The 23,051-nt window shown below is 38.5% G+C and overlaps 2 protein-coding genes across 2 annotated transcripts; one reads left to right on the forward strand and one right to left on the reverse strand.

Moving 5' to 3' along the window:
• Positions 1-983: 983 nt before the first annotated feature.
• On the reverse strand, positions 984-9,946 carry LOC106167925 (uncharacterized). The gene is made up of 6 exons (XM_013546822.2): positions 7,895-9,946; positions 6,957-7,044; positions 6,673-6,777; positions 4,943-5,063; positions 3,038-4,035; positions 984-2,441 (listed from the first exon to the last, which is right to left on the reverse strand). The coding sequence occupies exons 2-6, from the start codon at positions 7,036-7,038 to the stop codon at positions 1,294-1,296; spliced, it is 2,454 nt and encodes an 817-aa protein (XP_013402276.2). The 5' UTR covers positions 7,039-7,044; positions 7,895-9,946; the 3' UTR covers positions 984-1,293.
• A 1,422-nt stretch (positions 9,947-11,368) lies between these two features.
• Positions 11,369-18,867, forward strand: LOC106167963 (uncharacterized). The gene is made up of 6 exons (XM_013546872.2): positions 11,369-11,557; positions 13,634-13,721; positions 14,625-14,729; positions 15,008-15,128; positions 15,348-16,345; positions 16,769-18,867. The coding sequence occupies exons 2-6, from the start codon at positions 13,640-13,642 to the stop codon at positions 17,914-17,916; spliced, it is 2,454 nt and encodes an 817-aa protein (XP_013402326.1). The 5' UTR covers positions 11,369-11,557; positions 13,634-13,639; the 3' UTR covers positions 17,917-18,867.
• The last annotated feature ends 4,184 nt before the right edge of the window (positions 18,868-23,051 follow it).

The following is a 23,051-nucleotide window of genomic DNA, read 5'->3' on the forward strand; positions in this document are numbered from 1 at the left end:
CAGACCGTGCAAGGTGTAGTTCAATACAAATGACGACTGGTTGAGAGGGCAATGTTGCCAAATGCAGACAATGAGACCTATCCGATTTTTAAAAGTAGGGCCTAAACATAATATCAGAAGTGATTGCATATGTCTTGTAAGTGAGTACGACGCGTCCATTAATTTATGCATTAACCAATGCAAGTGTATTCTACTTTATAAAGTCGATTACTAACCGTGTTTTTTAAATATTTTTAGCTCATCACGACGTCAATTCGGGACAGTCACAACTAGCTTACGGGGACACCCTCTGTCATTATTATGCACTCGTATTCCAATGTGCTTGGTGACAGATAATTGCCACGTTAATGTCAAATTCGTTTTTTAGCCCGTGGCGAGATTACGTGCTCTGTGAGCATCATTGTTGTCGATGTCAGGCATGTGCCCTCTTTGACATGCTGGCGGCATAGTTATCTATTTTCTGGTTTATGTGGGCGAAAAAAAAATGTTTTTTTCATTCCGAAAAAAAAAGATAAGAACATAAATAACGGCATGTCACGAAAACGCTTCCCAGCCTACATGTAACCCTTGATGTGACAGATTTGTTTAACTTAAGGACCCTCTCCAGAGTGTCTTTTAGATGGAATACATGTACTTAGCTAGTACAGACTTATAATTCGATATTAGTTTTTGTCACAGTGTGATATACGGAGATTTGAAAAAAAAAAAACTCAAAATCTTGTTAGTTTTTTAAACACACAAGTGCACTGAAGCAACGGGAGGGAAATTATTAAAAAAAAAAACATACAGCATGTGAACTTAATTTGGAAAAGACATGGACATTATGAAGACAATACAGAAGGCAACATCAAGATTTTACTTTTAAACACCAATTTTTTCGATCATATTTCCTTGGTATTTGTAAAACCAAACTTGTTTCGAACAAAGGTATTTTACAAGATCATTTTACTTAATGCGAAATATGATAAGTAAAACACGGCATGTATGCTTCTATGTATTTTATTACACGTAACAGTGTATATTCAATAACAAAATATTCAACAACTTCCAATATATATCACTTCAATGGTCATTTCACCGGACAAGTAATGATTATTGCAAAGTGCATAATACAAACAAAACTTAACAACGAAACAACTTCAACGTATGTAAAATTATAGGTTAATATACTTTGAGCTCAGCTACTTCCTGAAACTTGAGCAAAAAAGAATTGGGATAAGAAATAATAACAAAAATAACAAGTTTGTAAAGCTATTTCCATTGAAACGTTGACTTAACAAAGCTGCCAGTTTTCTAACAACTGGCAGCATTTCTGTATTTTGTCAGATCTTCGCCATTATACGCTGTCTCGGTGGGATACTCTGCGGCAATCACCTTCAACACATCAACTCTGGTACAGGCTTGGCCATTGCATGGGTTTGCAGGGAGATCACCGGACTTGACTTTTCTTTGTATCATCCCAACTATAATATCTGGAGAAACGCCGAAAAGTTTTCCAGTCTTGATGTCATCAACAACTTTCCCAGTTATAGGAGCTGCTTTGGCTAAGAACGCTTCCAGTTGTGCCTGTGACTTTATGGAACCACCAATACAGCCGAGTGGAATTCCGTCGTAGGAAGTGCGCGACGGGAATGCGACCTTGATGACCTTCAGGACGGAGAAATGGTTGGGAAGACGGGCATTGAGATTCAGCGTGACCGCGTTCGCCAGCATCCTGTCCAGAGTCAGGCCGTCGGTCACCCAATTCAAGACGTTGGTGGTGACTATGGCAGAGTTGTACAGGTCAATCATTTCCGTCTTGGAGGATGTCAGGGCTACCATGAAGGCTATCTGACTAACCAGAATTGTACTCGAGGTGACGGTGTCTTTATTCCACTTAGAAAGAAAGTCGGAGATAACTTTGATTTGGGCAGCGTCACGGAGGAAAATGCACAGGGTGTCTTGGCAACTTGGGTCGTCTGCAATGGTGTTATCGGTGGTGCTAAAGAGATTGTACAACGACACGGTGTTATTCTTGATTTTTGCGTACAGGTTTTTCTCCGCTGCAAGAAGACCATCTAAGTCTGCCTTTTTCTTTTCCACGCTTGCCTTGGCTTCGTTCAGCTTGCCGTCGATATCTATGATTTTCTGCTCTACACTTTTGCTAGATGAAATGGTCATGTACAAACACAGTGCGACGTTCAGGGCACCACCTACAGTGCCCATGTTCAGAACGTTGCTGACCTTCACTTTACGTCCCCTCCAGTTGAACAAATTTAAGTTCCTGAAAGAAGACCACCCATTTTTAACTCTTTGCGTGAATGTTACTTTTTTGGCAGGCACGTCCCAGTCAAAATGCTTGAGGTTGCCGTCGGGTAACTCGGGGGCTGCTGCTTTAACTTTTGCGGCGTAGGCGTCGAACTCTGCGTCTGTGAGTGTTTTGGAGTTTTCCAAGAACTTTCCTGAAACGATCAACAAATTAAAATTTGAAGTCACATGTAATTAAGATGGACATTCTGGGGGTGTGCTGAGTGTTGTTTCGAACAAAAAATTGTGACCTTATAATTATTTCCCAATGAGCAATTTGGTTTTGCTGATACACATCAATCTCAGATATCGGTATATCGAAGTATTTTAAGAACATTCCTGAAACGATCACCAGAACTTCAGGATTGTTTTAATTTTGCTTCACAACAATTTTTTGATATATTGTGTTTAGTGTTCAGTTTTGGTTCTGACAGATCGGTCACAGTCTTTGGCAAAACGAAAAAATCCTGCCGATTTTGCAAAATTAAACCAAAGGTCGACATAAGTCAAGTAAAATGCTGCCTCACTTAGCAATTCCGCCTCACCGATAAAAAGGTTTATTCAGTTATGCTGTGTAATAAAATGTAATGATCTTTGGAATTATGCGCGATTGAGGGTTTGGTTAAATACATCGTTCTCACATATTGGTTCAACAAAATTGGCCATTTGATTATTTAAACAACGAAACTGCCATCATAACTCACATCAGGTGTATAGTTTCCTATACATTTGAATATTGATTGAATCGTACCTGTTGCTCCTGCTTTATTCAACTTATCCAGCAGGTCAGGGTTAGTAGCCTTCAATCTGTTGTATGCTTTGACCACGGCGATGTCATTTGGGTTCAGAATGTCTGTGCCTAGCTTCAATTGTTTTGGAAGATTAGCGTCAGGGATATCGGTATCGTACTTGTAGAACTTATCTTGATCTAAAGTTTGGGCTTTCTTGACAAAGTCATCGAACTCCGTTGATGTAAGGCCTTCTGTTCTAGTCAGGAAAGCAGTAACGTATCCCTTTTGTTTCAGTGTGTCCAGGTAGTCGGGATTTTTTTGCTGGAGCCGTGCGATTTTCTTGCCTCTCTCAAAGTCGAAGCTTTCAAGGAACTCGGAGACCATGGCGGACTGTCCGGCTGGCATCATGAACTTCCAGAACCGTCCAACTTTTCCGCTGTCACTGACCGATTGCAGAACCTTCAGTTTACCCAATTCCGGCGCCTCTTGCACTATGTAAAGTCGTCCTGACGGGTTATACGCGAGTTTCATCTTTCCATTACCACCAACTATATCTACTACCTGATAGGACTGACTTCTTGTGAGAAAAGCTTGACGGGCAGATGTAAAAATATGGCCAGTGTGCATAGCTACAAGGGGGACCGCTGTCATGATTGCAAACATTACGTAGTCGCGTTTTTTCAGAGAATCTATTTGGGAACCTGCAGCTACCAGTGTTGCTTTGACTCCGTTCAGGTAAGTTTCCAAGTCAACTTGGAAACGTATTCTGATTTCTGTGACATTATCGGTGGCCGAGTCGTAAACTGTGTCCGTTTCTTCTTTAACGCTGATTGCCTTTAGTATGCCCATTAAGCGAAGATTGCTGGCTGTGACCAGTTCCAAGTCTTTCTCGATTAGCTGTAGATTACCGATGGCTTTTTCGTCGGTGGAATTCAATGTTGCCCACTCAACTTGTCTCTCCAGGGTGTGGTTCACTAGGGTAGCTATCGTGCTGCGCTTGGTATCTAAATTTTTTAACCTGAGAAGAATAAAAGGTGAAGGATACGTCAGGATCTATTTCCTTATCCGCATTGATAATGAAAAAATTAATCTTGTCCTGTTAAGAAGTAATGCTGTCACATCAAAAGTAAGGCGGGGTAAATTTGTTAATTCGAGCAAATGACGTAAAAGAAGAGTTTTTGGGTTAAAATTGTCTCCAATTCAAATATATTTATGTCTGTCAAAATGTCTGTCACTGTTAACCGCCTTTTTAAAATCACATTAAGTACAACAATATGGTGCCAAAAACCTAGAAAGGCTTACAACTGATTTTTTCATTAATTTGCCGAAATAATGCCTTTGTTGGATGGAACATCGTAATTGGAGGGCCATATCTTATAAACAAAAATTTAAACCATGCAAATTTTCACGATGATGTCCGAGAGTTACGGAGTTACATCGCGAACTGATCACTATCTACGCCGATTTTCAGTGAAAATGCTGATAAACGGGAGGGGGTATTTAAAAGCAGAAGTGCGTGGGTGGTGAATAAACAAACGGAAAAACTTTTACTCTAAAATTGCTTGATTTCATTGCAATAATATTTAGATAAGATTTTAACATAAATGAAATATGAAAAATGCCAATTAAGCCATTTTAACGTATCGATTTTGATTTTGAGTGAATTGCCCCCGATTTTTCAATGTGCTTACAGCTACAGTTAGTTTTATTTTACGTCGGTTTGAGTTATAAGTGAAATCTTAGCTTTGCAGCTACTCACCGTCGGTTCAGTCCAATTAACATTGTGCAATCGCTGTTTAAACGCAATTTGTCTCAAATTCCTAAGTAACTTTCATATACTCATCGAAAAGGATATAACAGGTCTTAGGTATTAACGAGATGAACCGAGTTATAAATCATCTGCTGATAATATATCATAAACTCACCTTTGGCAAGCTCCGGGTGACAAACTGTTGCAGTTTGCTAGGGATGCTAAGTGAGTTCCGAGACACAGCAAGTCGTCCCAAAAATTTTTAAAGACGAATTTCAATCCAGCTCCTATAATTGCTGCAAGGGAAAATGTTACTTAATTTTTTTTTTATAAAACTGTTTCATGTTTCGCTAATTTGTTTTGTAAAGGAACAAATAAGTTGCGAAACAAGATTACAGCAAGAAAAAGACTAAAATTTACAATCATTAAAAACTAAAACAACTAGAACTAAAAAAAAAAAAAAAAATAGAATAGCTCAAAGAGCGGAAATCTCCAACAAAGCAACTCAATATTCTCACTATCATTATTTTTAATAAACTAATTACCTTGCTAGCCTGGGTCTCATTACTAATTAATCAATTTAATTTATCACTATCAAACTAATGGTTCCCTTTCGAAAGTTTCAGCAAAGACCCTTCCCAATTTTTTGCTTAGTGTTTCTAAGGTACAGACAAAAACTAACAGACAAAGGGTACCGAAAAACAACTTCATTCCTATTTATCCATTTTAATGTAACCAGGCAAATTTTATTTAACGTTGAAAACACTATAAAAGATTTAATTTGGATATACCAGGTATTTTATTACACAATGGACAACACAAAAACAAAATGAACTAAAATAACCAATAAATTTAGTGATAATTAGCTAATCATGATAATTTTCTGACTGAACATTTAGTACTAAGATGAACGTGGCAGAAAACATTAAAAACAGTTTGATATTGAAGATAAATTAAGGGTGAACAACGAATACGAGTTGACACCCCCATAAAAGTTGAGAATAGATAGAAATAGGTAGAAATAGGTTATTCATTATAATCATTGGTTCAATTAAGGTGTATAGGAGATCTAACCTTTTTCACCCAAGAAAAAATAATTAGACAATGCGGTATTCGGACTAATTTTCAAGAATATCAAGGTGTGGTCAACTTTAGCCTGCATGGTATATACAAATTTAAAGAATCGGTCCCAAAATTACCAAAATATTTGAGTATTTTTTAAGTGAGAAAAAGTGTCAAGATTTTTACTAATTACTTTGTAAAAAACAATTCAACTCCAACTGATTAATAACAGGGATCAATCGTTCGCTATTAATGACAAGAGTGACCTCCTCTTCCACGTTCCTATCAATCCTAAATTAAAATGGTTTCAATAGAAAATAAAATGTACCAAAACTTCATACAACTGGTTTGGTTGAGACGCCGGCATGTAAATGGTGTGAGAAAGAATCGGAGGCAATTATTCATCTTTTATGGGATTGTTCAGTAACCAAAACCGTTTAAAAAGAAATTGAAGATAAGTTAAATTGTTATTGAAGAAGATACCGTACATGTTTGGAATTTTAGACAAATATTGTATGTTTATATGCTAGTCTGTGGTGTGAATAGTGCAGTCCATTGCTTTTGTGCTATATTAACTTTTTACTTGTACTGTACTTTGTGCAGTTATTCGGGTTATTATTCATTAAAGCAGATTCTATCAGAATATCAAACTCAGGTTTTCTATGATGACTTACTGTTTTTCAGCTATTATTTACCCATAATTTATTGAATTATGTTGTTTTCACTCGTCCTCCCTAGGTTTATAATTTACTTGCACGGCAATGCCCGAAGTTATCAATGATGTGTATAGTAATACATTTAATTTTCAACTGCTGACGAAGTGTTTAAACTTGCAATACGTACATCTTTTCTCAGGGTTATAACCAGATCCATCATCTTCTTTATCCTCCAATAACTGCACTTTTTTCTTAGCAACCCTTCTCTGATCTCTGATGGCGTAGCCAATAGCTGGAATTGAAGAAAATCATTAATTAAAATTCAGTCATATCACGTTACATTTTATATTTGGAAATTGGATATGGCTGAAGTAAAGGTGAAATGAGGTAAAATGTATTAAAATAATGAAAGACTAAACAGGTAAATTAAGATTAAGAATATATAGCTGATGAAACATTTCATGTACCAACCTGGATGAAAATTCTGCACCAACAGCAGAGCCGTCATCACGGCCCAAACATACAGGGTCGCAGTTTTTGACAGGCGGACCATGACAGCCTGTAAGTATATTAGGATTGGGTTATTATAATTACTCTGACCACAGGGTGCACTAGTAGTTTTTTTGGGCATCCTGTGATTTTCGAGCAATCAACGGGCACGCGTTTCTTGCCAGACATACCCTTTGGATTTGTCAGTGAGGACAATTTCATGCCTAGGTACTGAATAGAGCACATCCCTGTTTCTGTTACGTAATGCAACTCAAGCATGGCCTAATATCTACTCCAGCTTCCCCTCTTAGGGGTGGGAATACAGTAAACAAGTTTATTGACAATCGCCCTACATCTAGGCATAAGTAAGTTTCATTACACTGCTACACAGTCAAATTGGATTTTTCCCCACAGGGGTTCACAATAATTTTGTATGCTATTTAAGGAGCCGCTGGTATCAGAGGGCAACTACGATAACGGTCGCAACTAAAAACTGTTTTGCCGAAGGGGGCCATCAATAATGTCTAGTTGTTACACTGATTGGTGTCAATTGGTAAAGTATCTGTACGTTATTAAGTTTAAAAGCCCAATTTCCTTACATTATTTCCTGAATAATGGTATTTCCACATAAATTTCCTGTTTACGTTCTGTGCTTTATGGAGGGAGTAAATTAAAATGACATTCACAAACCAGAAATTTGAAGAAGGTACAGTTTGGGAGTTTTTTCTGCTGCCCAAGGAATATATTTCTGTGGTTTTCAGCACGTGGTGTTAAGTAGTACTGTGCAAGAATCTAGTGTTAATAATCTACAACCCGGCATTCTCTGTCGTTTCTTATGCATCCTTCATAATGTAGTGAAAACAGCGTCTTATACCTAATAAAGGGAGACACACACACAAAGACACACAGAGAATGCTTACCTTTTTCTCCAAGTAAATGTCTCCGGTATTTGTCCGAACTCCCTTCCGTAGCTCAGGGTTCTGGTGCTGACCAAGCCCTCGTGGTCCACTTTATACTCTTTGGTCACGCGCATTCTTCAGCAGTACTCAACATTTCAACAAGAACACATGTTTCAGAATTGTGACTTCCATTTGCGTAAATTATCAGAGCGTAACACCTGATAACTGGTCAATATATTGCCCTGTAGGTTTTCACAGAAATATTTTCCTAATGCTATTTAAAATGGCATTAAACTTGGATTAATTACAAACAAAATCTGGTAGTTGTTTTATTTCAAAATTATGACTATAAGCACAGGGCCTAAGAGAATGGTGTAAATATCTTAACGTTATCCTGTTTTTTTTTTCAACTCAGGGGAAAATGTGTTGGGAAAAGACGTGATTCGATTCCTCTGACACTTATGGGCAGTAGGAGGCATAAACCAAATTATTGAAACCAAATAGACGCATTTTGTTTTCTTGGTCAATTCAAATTAAGTGTCTTCTTTATTTTGAAATAGGCACAAACACTATCGTGCTGAACCAGTTCCTTTAAAACATCCTCGTGGAAGTTCCTGTTATACAATACCGGAAGCAATGGACGTAGTTTGATGTGTTTATAATTTATAGGTGATATCCAAAATGTTTGAAGGAAGAAAGAGAGAAATGTTAAGTTCATAATTTTGCGCTTAATGAAAGTGATTTTTCAAACGGTTCAAATGAAAGCATGCAACACACTTTTAGGGTGGGGTTTAGCATTTTCGCTCAGTGTTTTGGTCCGGATCAAGCCTTCGCGATCTACTTTATACTATTTGGTCAAGCGAATTGTTCAGCAGTAGCTTTACTCGTGGACGCGTAGTCTACACGCACGAACACGTGTTACAGTACTATGACAGCCACTTGCGTAAATTATCAGAGCGCAACCTCAAACATAATGGTCAATACATTGCCCAGTAGGATTCTATTGAAAAAGTTTCCTTATGTCACAATGACACGGAGCTGGAATAAATTGCAAACAAAATCTGGGAGTTGATCTATACAAAATACCATGGGGCTGACATCACCCTATGAGCGGTGATATCAGCGTATTCTATTCAAAATTAAGGGTTTTGGGTGAAAAACTTGAATGATTTCCTCTGTATGTATGACAAATAATTCTCTGCAATCCCCAATCCCACTCTACGATCGTCCCGCATGCTATCGTGTATACCGGGCGCGTGGGGCAGTGCATTATTTGGTACTTATAGGCTCTATTCCCATAGATTTTAGATCGATCTATCCCCGCGGGGAGTCTCACTAGATTACTTTCAGATAATCCGACTTAAATGTCCGTCCCGCCTTCTACAAGCTGTAAGGAGGTATTTAACTTTCGTGTCCGCCCGGCTGACAGCTATTTAGCGTGAACCTCCAGGGAGTTAGGTCGATCTAAAGTAGGTCGATCTAATCTATGGAAATGGGGTGATACACTTAACGGCTATAAAAACGGGGCTAAATAGAATGCTGTAGATTTTTAACGTCATCCTGTTTATTTATTTTTGTCAACTCCAGGATCAAAAGTTAAAACTGAAACAAAATACGACATCGATTCCTGAGAAACTAGTGGGTGGTATTATTGAAACCAGATTGACGCACCTTGTTCTAGGCCAACCAAATATTATCTTCTCCATACAGTATATATTAGGTATATTTCAAAATGGACACCAAGTACTAAACTGTTTTATTTTTTACATCATCACGTGTGTTCCTTTTGTACAATACCGGAGGTAATGGAAGTAATCATATGTATGTGATATTAAAATGTTTGGACTTGACGTAATTAAAACTAGCTTTATAAATCTGTACACTATGAAAGTGATTTTTCCAAAAGGTTCAAATTAAAGCATGCGACGCTTCTTTTAGGATGGAGATAAGCATAAAATTTTCACAATAAAGTAATGGAAGTATTCTTTGAAAAACAGATGATAATGAAAAGTCAGTGAATATACTATAGTATAATAACATTGGTTCTGTTTTGCTTTATACAGGTGTATGAGTTTCAATATTATAATTCATTCTCATGAGGCGTTATCTGTATTATCCTTAATAAAAATAAACGAATGCGGGGGCGTAAGTAACAGTTGCTAAGTAGTTACGAAAACAGGTTTTACTCATCATAAACATGAATAGAATTACAAGAAGTAGGATTCTTTCACTATTTTTAGTCCTATAATCCACAAAAGAAATAAACACAAATAGAACGTAGGTCAGTTATGTCCTTTTTCTATTTCATTGCTTTAACATGTAGACCCAGGCCACCGGAACTCAAAGCAGGGGTACTCGCGTCAGATGGCCGAAAAACAACATTAATTTCTTCCGCCGGCTAACTACTAACATCACAAATATATTGATGAAAATAACTGCCAATCTGTCACTCATCCTGTGTCATGGAAATAAGCAGGAGATGACAACCCCTGTTCTCATGATATATAACAATAAACGCGAACATTTGTTAATTTATTTGACCTTCATTTTAGCAGGCGGGCTACAGACTGCGTGTCCTATAGTGATCACCGGTCTGTTATAAATTTAAAGTGGCCCCATTTCCATAAACAGGGTACCTACGTCACAGTCTATTTATAGTGCGAGTGGGCAGAACATGTCAAGAAAACACATGCTTGCTTACGTTTCTTCTTTTTATTTCAACATTTAATTTTCAAATTAGAATAATAATACGGGTTGTACAATATTCATTAAGGAGTGGGAGGATGAAATATTTTCTCACTTCCAGAGGCAAATACAGAATAATAAACGATGATAATTTTACTGTAATATGTACTACACATGGATGGAAAAATTGCTTGTCTTTTCTACTTTCGCCTGTTATAATTATAATTTTTTTGGTTGGGCACGGGGTTGGGGGGGGCACCCTGGATCCACCTTTAAACTAAGGCCACAAGGTTGTTTAGCAGAATTTCTTTATAAGCAAATGCTTTGTATTTCTCAAAGTCAAATAGTAATAACATTTTTCAAACTAAACTTACAGTGTACAGCAATTCATAATTCGTAATTGTAAATGACACATCATTTTACTGATGACAATGAGTAATGGGATATTCTGTGACTAGAAATACACATTTCTTTGGGTAAACTTAAGAACAAAAATATTATTTATATATTAACTGAATTTCCGTCTTCCTTCCCATTTATTACGGTATAGCAGTTAAAACTAAGGAGATTAGAAATAAATAAGTATATCAAGTGCTCTCTGTTTCTTTTATCATTAATGCATTTCCGAAGATAAATAATAACGAATAACGTTTGTTCATTCTGTTTTGACCGTTTAACTCATACTTCCACGACCACTGGAGAGAGCAATGGCCCAATAGCGTGGTATAAAGGCATTAGGCAAATGTTGCATATAATTACAGGCTGCAGGGCAATAGTCTGTTCGGAAGTATTTCGCAATGCCCTAGTCATTTACGCAGCCTGTAGCTATGGCAACATAGGTTATTGTAGGCCATCCTTAACCACAAGTCGTGAGTACCGGCCAACCGTATCCGGGACCGTATAGTATAAATGAACAACGCCGCTGAACCCAGCAACAAAACACTGAAAGAAGCGAAGAAGAGAAGTGCAATACTGAATACTTTCAATTGAAGGAAAAAGGTAAGCAATTTTTTAAAAATATTTTTATTGCTCTCTTCGACAGAGTGCACTTGGTTATGTTAAGGCTTCTATGATGAGTCAAAAAGCAACTAACGTTTTCGCATTTAGTATATCACATCTAAATGATAGTTTTTCCAACAGACCAGCTGTCGTTGTACCGGTATGTGTTGTCTTTGGGATATCATCTGTCTTCGCTTGTATCTAGGGCAAAACTGCTACACACACTGGACAATAGAAGTGTCACCCCCTAAATCACAGTAATCAAAGTAGGCAGATCTTGGGTAGTTATAATGCCTGGGTAGTTATAATGTAACTAATGGGTATAAAACCGCTATACCATGGAATTTTATTGTTGGTCTTGTACATGTACAGCAAATGTCATTCCTGTCTTCCTCCAATATGGCAATTTAACGATTACAGTCGTCAAGTTATAAACCTGAAGAGGCGGAATATAAGCAATGTCAAAATATCGATACAGTTGAATTGTTCAGTCAGAACCGAGCAGAGGGTCTGATCTCGGTATAGAAACACTGGATCAAGAGACAAATTGCCTCTGATGGGTCGTCCAAGAAAAACTACTGACCGTGAAGACCGACGACTGATTTTGATGTCCAGTTTGTCAAGGTTCGACGTTGCTTGTCAGTTGACAACACAGTGGAACAATTTCACACATAAGAATCTGTCTGTGAAAACTGCTATGCGTCGGTTACATGCTCAGAGAGTGTACAGTAGGGTAGCAAGACTGAAACCTCTTATATCGTAATAAAACAGGCAACGTAGAGTGAACTAGGGCCCACAGGATCTGGAACTAGACAGCTCCCATGGCAATTGGTCCTATATAGTTTTTCTGATGAGTGTCGCTTTGGTCCTATGCTGGCGAACTGCTGGTAAAGCATTTTAACCACATGCACGGAATTTTCGAACCCGGAGCAGCATATCCATTATGGTGTGGGGCTGCATCAGCATCGATGGCGTAGGTGAATTGGTAGTGTTTGATGGAAACATGAATCACCAGAAATATATTGATGCTTTGGAGTCACCCGCACGAAAATGCAGTAGTATCGAAGTAGCAAAAAAGCATTAACGCAGTAGTGGTGTGGAGCATATTTGCAGTAGAAATGCAGCATAGCCTACTGCAATTCTACTCCAAAAAGTACATAGGTTTGTACAGAGAGGAGCATTAATGCAGTAGATATGCAGCATGATAGAAGCATGTTTCAAATATGCTAATTAGCTCCCAAATCGAAGCAGATTTGAAGCATGTTTGCAGTATGATTGCCGTAGTCTACTGCGGTTTGCAGTATGATTGCAGTAGTCTTCTGCGCTGGAGTATATATATCTTCTGCGTTTTCTTGCGGGGCATGCAGACTTGCTACCATCTATTACTAACATGTTTTGTGACAAGAACTATCCACTTATTCACCAGGATGACATTTATTCACCTTGTCACAGACCCAGAGCAGTTGATGATTGGTTTGACCAACAGGACATTCGCAGGGTGATGTGGCCTGCCCAGAGTCCTGATGCAAACATAATAGAAAATGTGTGGAATGATACGTTAAAACCTTTGACAAATGCCCGTCCAACCAGCAGACAAACTCTGTTAGATTCAGTGTTTCATGCTTGGGCCAGCATAAACCATGAACGCATCAGACAATTATATGAATCCTTGCCTCGCACTGGCAGCTATTATTAGGTCACGAGGCTATGCCACTTAGTACTAATTTTGGACTTGAAACTGCATAACTTGGTAGAATGTATATTTTGTTCTCATTTCGTGTTTTTTTTTTTTTTGTGAAATTTGATGTTAATAAAATGATACCAGGAGCATATCATTCTACAGTCATTTATCTCCCCCAAAGTATTGGTTCTATTGTCCAATGTGTTTATTTGCTTCGTTCTAGCTCGTATGTTACATTAAGAAAAAGTTCTCACTAGAGTAGGTTTCGATCTGCGTAATTTTGTGGTCCTTTACAGTACCGGTTGCTTCACGACGGCGAGATTCGTAATGTCCAATAACAAATTTAATAATTTTGTACATGTTTATTCTGAAATTTATGGAATATTTGCTTACAGACTGTCATGGTTCGCCTGTCAAAGACCGCGACGCTGTATGTTTGGGCCGTGATGACGGCTCTGCTGTTGGTGCAGAATTTCCATCCAGGTGAGTTAGTGGCATTATACCCCCATCACACTAGAGGCGGAATGAGCAAGAATGCCGTGGGGAAGACAAATCTTTGTGCGTTCCTGGATATTCATAGAGCATTCTTAAAATTCCGAGTGCATTCCAAATATTTTTACCCGTTCTTGTGGCCGACCCGAATGTTTTGCTCATGTTAAAAAGTTTCCAAGTGGAAAATTATCGAATGGCGTTTGAATGGCATTCTAACTGCACTATGACTGCTTTCTAAATATTCTCACGGCATTCCGACAGCATTCGAAACATTCTGATCACATTCGAGGGAGAACCGAAATGGCAAGACACTTCAAATCCTGCTAGAATGAGCCAGAATGCAACTCAAATGCATCTCGATCCTATTTCAGCTAGCAATCGAACCACACTCGTTCGGCATTCGAAGTGTATTCTAAATATTCTGACTGCATTCTGGCAGCATTATTGATATTCCTAGTTTTCCAACTACATTCGAGCTGCATTTGAGAGCTAATACAGCCGAAATGTGGATTCAAGGGCATTCTGAGTATTCCAACAACATTCTTACAAGAATTTAGGTCAAGTTGAAATTTCTTCCCGAATGTAGTACGAATTTTTAAATTTAGTCAGTCCGGCTGGTTCTGCTTGATTCCTGCTGATTCCGAATAAGTGTGACGAGGGCTTTAAATGTATTGGCCCCACGTTTTTTTTAACAAATATGTAATAAAACCTGTTTTAGTCGAAATGTTTGAATGTTATAAAGCTTTTTTTGCCCGTGAGTCTGATTTGGAATTTTTACCATACTTCATTCGATCCTTTCTAAGTATTATTTCAACAGTAGGCTACACATTGATCGTTTTAAATTATAATAAAAATAACAGGTTAATGAACGGTGAACCTTCTCCTTAATTTCAGCCATAGGATATGCTATCAGAGCTCCGCGAAGAGAAGCTAATGATGAGATGCGGTTATTGGAAGATAACGCAGCTGATGGATCAAATCACCACATCAAGAAAAGATGTATGTATTGTTATTTTTACGCATATTTATTCTACAACAAACGCTTAAACGGGTGATTTTGATAATATAGATTTTCGTTTGTACCTGTTTCACCCGCACATCGGTGTATTCACGTTCATTATCATCTTCTTCTTTCGAAATTTATAAAAGGACTTTCAAAATAAAATTAGAATGTAAATTTACGCTACATTTAAGTTTTCTAACGTGAAGTGTTAGCTGTAAATTTTCTTAGATCTAACATAGCTATGTATTTTAAGTGAGAAACATTTCCCTTGCAGCAATTCTTGGAGCTGGTCTGAAATTCATATTCAAAAATTTCTGGGATGATTTGCTGTGTCTTGGAGCTCACTTAACGACTCTAGCAAACTGCAACAGTTTGTCACCAGGAGCTTGTCAAAGGTGAGTTTATGATATCCTATTAAGAGACAATTTTACTTCTCCGTTCGTTTCTACCACGGGCTAGGGAAAGGGCTACCTACTTTATCCTCGTTGAACGATAAATACTTTTACACAATCTGCCTTCGAATAATCCCCCATTAATATGTTATGTACATTAAAACTAAAGTCTTGACTTTTTGGATTAATTGAAACGGAAACCGTATCTTTTTTCTTCTTCAGGTTAAAAGATTTGGAAACTAAACGAGATAAGATAGCAACCTTGGTGAACCAGACCCTGGAGACCCAAGTTGAGTGGGCTACATTGAATTCCACTGACGAAAAAGCCATCATTAATCTACAGTTGATCGAGAAAGACTTGGAACTGGTCACAGCCAGCAATCTTCGCCTCATGGGCATACTGAAGGCAATCAGCGTCATAGAAGAAACGGACACAGTTTACGACTCAGCCACCGATAATGTCACAGAGATCAGAATACGTTTTCAGATTGATATGGAAACCTACCTGAACGGAATCAAAGCAACACTGACATCTGTAGGTTCCCAAATCGACTCTCTGAAACACCATGACTACATAATGTTTGCCATCATGACAGCAGTCCCCCTTGTAGCTCTGCATACCAGCCATATTGTGACATCCATCCGTCAAACTTATCTCACGAGAAGCCAGTCCTATCAGGTGGTGGATATCGTTGGTGGCAACGGCAGGATGAAACTCGCGTATAACCCACAGGGGCGACTTTACATCGTGCAAGAGTCCCCAGATTTGGGTAAACTAAAGGTTCTACAATCGGTGAGTGACAGTGGAAAAGTGGGACGGTTCTGGAAGTTTATGACGCCATCTGGACAGTCCGCCATGGTGTCCGAGTTCTTGGACAGCTTCGACTTTGAGAGAGGCAAAAGAATTGCTTGGCTTCAGCAAAATAACGCCGACTATCTGAACACACTGAAACAAAAGGGGTATATGACTGCATTCCTGAGTAGAACAGATGGTCTTACAACAACAGAGCTAGATGACTTTGTAAAGAAAGCGGCAGTTTTAGACCAAGATAAGTTCTACAAGTACGATGCCGATATCCCTGAAGCTGACCTTCCCAAGCAATTGAGACTAGGCTTAGACATTATGAACCCAAATGACATTGCCGTGGTCAATGCATACAACCGACTGAAGACTACCCACCCAGACCTGCTTGAAAAGTTGAATAAAGCCGGTTCAACAGGTACGACCCCATATATATTTAGATACGTGATAAACTACCCCAATCCTTGTATGAGTTAGTTTACTGTGTCTTTAATAATTGGATAATTTCTTTTGCCCACCTGTAAGAACTTTCTATATTAGGTATTTTTCAGTTAAATATTCAAAGATGAAGTTTATTATAATTTTTGGAACATCACAGTGAAGCAAGCCTTTCAAAAATATAACCGAGGCGATAGGACGGGTAAATATAAGCGTTGTGGTTTGCGCAGTTCAGTGGTATATTTCGGTTTAGATTTACCGATAACTACGGGCGATGTGTATCAGCAAAACCAAATTTGTTATTGCGAAAATATGTCAGATTTTTGTTCAAAACAACACTAAACACACCACTAGACACTTCATTTGAAATTAACTTCAAATTTTGATTTGTGAATCTTTTCAGGAAAGTTCTTGGAAAACTCCAAAACACTCACAGACGCAGAGTTCGACGCCTACGCAGCAAAAGTTAAAGCAGCAGCCCCCGAGTTACCCGACGGTAATCTCAAGCACTTCGACTGGGACGTGCCTGCTAAAAAAGTCACATTCACGCAAAGGATCAAAAATGGGTGGTCTTCTTTCAGAAACTTTAACTTGTTCAACTGGAGAGGACGTCAAGTGAAGATCAGCAACGTCCTTACTATGGGAACCATAGGTGGAACCCTGAATGTTGCACTCTGTCTGTACATGACAGCTTCTTCAACCAAAAGCGTGGAAGACAAAATAATAGAAATCGACGGCAAGCTCGACGAAGCCAAGACAAACGTAGAAAAGAAAAAGGCAGAGTTAGATGCTCTTCTTGTAGAGGAAAAAGACCTCTACACAAAAATCAAGAATAACACCGTGTCTTTGTACAATCTCTTTAGTACCACCGATAACACCATTGCAGACGACCCGAGTTGCCAAGACACCCTGTGTACTTTCCTCCGTGATGCTGCCCAAATCAAAGTTATCTCCGACTTCCTTGCTACGTGGAATAATAATACGGTCACCTCGAGTACAATTCTGGTTAGTCAGATAGCCTTCATGGCAGCCCTGACATCCTCCAAGACGAAAATGATTGACCTGTACAACTCTGCCATAGTCACCACCAACGTCATGAATTGGGTGACCGACGGTTTGACACTGGACAGGATGCTGGAGAACGCAGTCACGCTGAATCTCAATGCCCGTCTTCCCGACCATTTCTCTGTGCTGAAGGTCATCAAGGTCGCTTTCCCATCACGCACTGCCTACGACGGAATTCCATTAAGTTGTATTGGCACTAAAATTACAACACAGGCAGAACTTGAAGCGTTCTTACTAAAAGCAGCTCCTATAACTGGAAAAGTTGTTGATGACATCAAAACTTGTCAATTTCTCGGCATTTCTCCGGATGATATCGTTAGGTTAATACAACGCAAAGTGAATTCCGGTGATCTCCCTGCAAACCCTTGCAATGGCCATGCTTGTACCAGTGATGATGTGCTGAAGGTGATTGCCGCAGAGTTCCCCGACCTAACAGAGTATAATGGGAAAGCCTTGGCAAAATACAGAAACACTGCTACTTGTTAGAGATTCCTCATCTTTGTTGAATCCATGTCCCAATTATAAGAGCTTTAAAGGCGGATATGCCATTTAGCAATACTTTCTATCATCCATTACTTTTATTCACTATGCATAAGATATGTAGAGAGCTCAATATACATGTTTAAAAACTTTCATTTTCCCACAAATTTATTTGTTTATCAAGTTTATTTTTGAAAAAGCAGCTCCTATAACTGGTTCAGTTATATTTTGAAAATAAACGTCTGCATCCTTAGTGATAATGAAAACTTGACCAATGGAATGTTTCATAATGGTACGGCGTTTAATGTTTTGTTATTGAACTTGTTGTTTACAAACGCACAATGAAATATACATGGAACCATAAGCACCGCCTTTATTCTGGGTTCTTTTATTTGATCTTTTAAGCTATAATAACTCATCCCTTAATTGTTCCAATCCAAAACCCATCCCTGTATCCAGGAGCAGATATTAATGCTTGATAGTTTTTTCTTAATTGTGTTTGTAATTCTCATACCATGGATCAGACTTGTGTTGATTCGAGAGAAAAGCTGCTCTTGTTATTACCTCTTATCGTTTGACTATATTTGTAACAGGCGGAGCACTCTCAGTATCAGGGTTCGTTAATAATATACTCGTTTGTGTATTTTTATTTGTGAATTTCTTTCTAATGATCTTGATGAAATTCTAAAATGGTTCCACATCAGATTTGTTCAGAGATATCTTTGGAGGAAAATAATTACCATATAGACGCAGACACGTGAACTGGATTTCCTTTGTGCAAAAATCTTTATTACTGTTAACTTGTCTAGGAAGGTTTAGATAAGATTAGTAAAGAAACCCTCTTGGGAGTAGAGGTTTGTTGATTCATATACACTGCAAATGGAATATGACAGAAAAAGTGTAGCTGTGTTATAAATTGAAAATGGCTCGAAGAATAAAATGGAGATTTACTGAAAAGTTACAGATTTATGTTGTATTCCCCCCCTCCTCGTCCATGCTACGTGCAAGACACTGGATCTTATCTAAGATTTATAAACAAGATTTATGGGGGAGTCACCCTATTGAACGAAGGTTGGGAACTGATAGATGAAAATAAATAACTTAGTTAGAATGATTTAACACATACAGGGTTACCACTTAATATGGAATATTATTTTTTGGCGAGTAAATTTTCTACAAAATATTTAATTTCTCTCTAACTACTTTAAATCTAAAACTGAGGTGTCACTCCATGTGTAGCCAGGTGTGTTACCTAATTACCACAAAACTCTCGAAACAATTGATGCATGCAGCTGCATGTTCTGTTGTCAGAAATGTGAGGGGTGGTCTTTTCGGCAATTTCTGCCCTTGTATAAAAACGCATGGGTTTGGTCAATCTTTGGAGTGTGTTTAGAGAAGCAACAAAGGGATCGCTCTGAAACTTGACTGGTACCGTAGTGAAGATATGGTTCGACAGCTAAGCAACGCAGCTTACTATGGGATTCTTGCTCTCAGAGAAAATGACCAGAAATGGACAGCCATTGCCAGGCAATGCAACATTTATCAGGAACCGTTAGTAAAGTCCTCCAAAGAAGTGCTACAACAGGGGGACCTACTCCAATACCTCGACCTGGGTGTCCGCGTATCACACCAGGAAGACAGGATCGCTTTCTCCATAGAGTGCGCCGTGCTGGTCGTCAAAGACAACCAGTGTCTTCAGAAAAGAGTGACAGAATGTCATTCAAACGCCCGTTTCAAGGTCCCTCGTGAACAAGAGATTACTGCAAGCTGGTTATTTTGCACGAAGACCAGTAGGGAAACCAATGTTAACAGCAGGTCATATACAGCGCCGTCTGCAATGGACTGGGGACCACGTGCCCTTGCAGCCAAAACACTGGAATCACGTCGTTTTCGGTGATGAGGCCAGATATGGAGTTTTTAGGGTTGGCGGTGGAATCCGTGTCTGCCAACGTGTACGAGAGGCATAAAACGATAATTGTGTACTGCCTAGGGTACAAGCATGGGGTGTTAACGTCTCTGTTTGGGGAGCATTTCATGTCGGTGTCCAGAACCAGTTGGTTTTTCTAGGAGGCAACCTCAACCAGGGTTCCTACAGAGACATTCTACAGCAAACAATGCTTCGATTGGTAAGAGTCATCTTCAGGAACAACTTTGTGTACCAAGACGACTGAGCAACCCCACATCGAGGCCGCAGAATCACTGTTTTTCTTCGAAACCAATGGGTTCAGCAACTGCCCTGGCCTGCAAACTCTCCAGATATGAACCCAATTGAAAAACTTTGGACAAAAATAACCCACAGAATTAATAGCTATGGTCCTCGGCCGGTAAATAGTGATGAACTGCAACAGGCAAATATCACTGCGTAGAATGATATCCCCATCCAAACTCTAAAAAACGTGTCACAGGGTATGCCATGTAGGATGAGGGCGCTGCAAGCGGCTGCTGGAGGTCATACTCGCAGTTACTGACTTTTCATGATTTACTGTAGTGAGTTCTTTGACTGTGTAACATATCACTGTCTGGAGGCTATCATTTTCTTTAATATCTTAGCTTAAAGTTAATACTGACATCAAACTGTTGATATGGTTTTCTTCTGGGGGTGTTCCTTTCTTTTGAATGGCATCTTATGTCAGATTTGATATCATTGACCAAAATATCTCACAACAGAAGACTAGATGTTTTTATCACTCAGTGACATACTTTTTTAATGACTCAAGCCAAAAAATAATTAATCAGCACTCAAAAATAACAATGATAAAAAATATTCCATATTAAGTAGCAACCCTGTAATTATTAAAGGTGGGGCTTATAATATGCCGCTTGGGTTGGGAGGTGGAAAATAAGGATGATGAAATTTCTCACCTTGTCTTGGGGGTCTTGTGTCCATGTCCCTGTTGCTCTCTTATGCAGGTTTGTTGTATAGTCCTTACTCGTTCTTCTTTCTGTGGTTGTCTTACTGAGTGGCGTAAGACTGCCTAATTGTAAGACAGTAAATGTTGTGGTAACTAAACCTTGTGGACCAGTGGTAACTTACCATTGGTCAATGTGATGTAATAATTACCCTTTGATGTTCTCCTGTGTAGCCATAAAGTCTGGTGTGCACACGTCGGATTAAGTTCAGAAGGGAGAATCCCTGTGATGTTGCAAGCAGGTTCTTGGTTATAAAAGTAATTATAGTTTGCAAGGATAATTTTGGATTGATAACCAAGACTTATTGAATAAAATTATTTGGTAGCTTTTATAAGTATGTGTGGGTGTGGGCGAAAACGGGAGTCACCCTACTAAACGTAGGTTGGTAACTAATAGATGAAAATAAATAAACTTAGTTAGAATGACTTAACACATAATTATAAAAGGTGGGGTTTATAATATGCCGCCGGGGGGGACTTTAGTAAGGTTTCACTCTTGTTGTATGTGACACTAAGTGATTTCTCATGGAAATATCAAACTGGTTACTCAATTGGTAAGGTCTGATATAGTCGTATAAGATACTAGTAGCAGTGGTTTATATGCATTATGGAGATTCCGCACTCACTTCATGTATGTACGCTTAAGGTACTTAATTTGCACCCTGTCTCTGTCTTCAATATTTTGATTACCGTAAATATCACAGAAAAGATGGGGTTGAACATCAGTAACATGTATTTGCGCTCTATAAAAGTGATTTCTCTGCACGATTCAAATGACACGCTCGGGTTAGCATGCGGATAAACATGCAAGCTCAGTGTTCTGGGCCTACCCAAATCCTCGTGGTGTCAAGGCCGCTATTAAAGCTGTCATTAAAAAAAAAATCACATGCTGTAAATGAATTTTCCTATTCCATTCAATTTCCAAAGGCCAGAGATGAGGATGTTCTATAATATTATGTGCCATGAATGTATTTCCTTTTGTTATAGCTTAGAAAATCAAATGTGTTTTCAGGACGTATATGTTAGGAAGCCAGTTTACATGAATCAAATTTTATTTAAAAAGAAGAAGCCATATTATTCACCTGGTTTAAAATGGGTAGTTATTAACCTGTATCTATAAGCCATTTAGTGTCTAAGTCTCCTGTATCATAAGTACATAATTAATTATATACAAAATAATTTTAAACAATGACATCAACAATATTTACACAAAGTAAGACGAAAGACATGGAAGACAGAACAGAGAAAGAAAAATATAAGAGTTTAATATAACAAACAATGCCAAATACACCATAAATAAGTAAGTATATAAATTTAGAAATATGACATTTAAACCGTGGATTGGTCCTTGCTTTAATATATTAACACTCACCTGCAAGAGTGCTAGAACAATTATTTCAACTATTCCAGCCTGCAACGTCCGTCTGACTTTCAAGTGCAAGTGCAAGTGGTCTTCAAACCGATGATATCCACGCACGCAAACGAACATTCACGACACACACTGAACACAATCACAGCAATCACAACAAACCCTTACAGTGGTTTACTTTATTATTTTCGTTCAAACGAATTGTTCGGCAGTACTCATATTTCACTTGTCAGGGAGGAGGGGGGAGGGGGTACTACCACTTGCGTTAATAACCAGATTGCAACACCTGATTTACAATCAATATATTGTCTAGTACGATTCCACCGAAATATTAACTTTATGCCAGAACGAGACAAATTATTACCAATTATGATGTTAATTTATGTAAACTTTATGGCCATAATAAGGCACAGGGTTAAACGGAGTGGTGCAAACTTCAGGATTGGATTAGAGAACAATAACAAAACATGCCCTTATGCGATTCCTGAGGCACAAATGGTCAGGAGTCCGTACATTTAAGTAAAGGTCCTCCACTCCCCCATGCAGTTTCACCGTTTAATAGGGTGGTGGTCTTTAGGGGCATAAGCATTAAATTATTGAAACAGTTGGTCGCATTTAAATCTTAGTCGGTTGAAATTCTACATTCTCATTATACATTCTTTTTAGATAGACACTAAGAGCTGAGCATTTTTCTTTTAACATCATGCAATTTCTATGTACAGTATCGGTGGTGATGGATGTGGTTCTAAGTGCATAAAATTTCTACACGATATTTAAAATATTTGCGTTCTATGAAAGTGATTTCTCCGAACAGCTCAAAAGTCGTTTACAACACACTTTTTGGGACTGGGTTTATCACTTAT

This window comes from Lingula anatina, chromosome 3 (genome assembly GCF_051362555.1).
Source record: "Lingula anatina isolate TDL-2025a chromosome 3, LinAna3.0, whole genome shotgun sequence".
In the NCBI taxonomy this organism is placed as follows: Eukaryota; Metazoa; Brachiopoda; class Lingulata; order Lingulida; family Lingulidae; genus Lingula; species Lingula anatina.

Coding starts and splice junctions, on each gene's coding strand:
- LOC106167925 (XM_013546822.2), bottom strand. CDS start 7,038: ATGGTCCGCCTGTCAAAAACTGCGACCCTGTATGTTTGGGCCGTGATG. Junction 5,064..6,672: donor TTATAACCCTGAGAAAAGAT/GTACGTATTGCA, acceptor TTTCCCTTGCAG/CAATTATAGGAGCTGGATTG. Junction 2,442..3,037: donor GAATAAAGCAGGAGCAACAG/GTACGATTCAAT, acceptor TGATCGTTTCAG/GAAAGTTCTTGGAAAACTCC.
- LOC106167963 (XM_013546872.2), top strand. CDS start 13,640: ATGGTTCGCCTGTCAAAGACCGCGACGCTGTATGTTTGGGCCGTGATG. Junction 13,722..14,624: donor GGTGCAGAATTTCCATCCAG/GTGAGTTAGTGG, acceptor CCTTAATTTCAG/CCATAGGATATGCTATCAGA. Junction 14,730..15,007: donor TCACCACATCAAGAAAAGAT/GTATGTATTGTT, acceptor TTTCCCTTGCAG/CAATTCTTGGAGCTGGTCTG.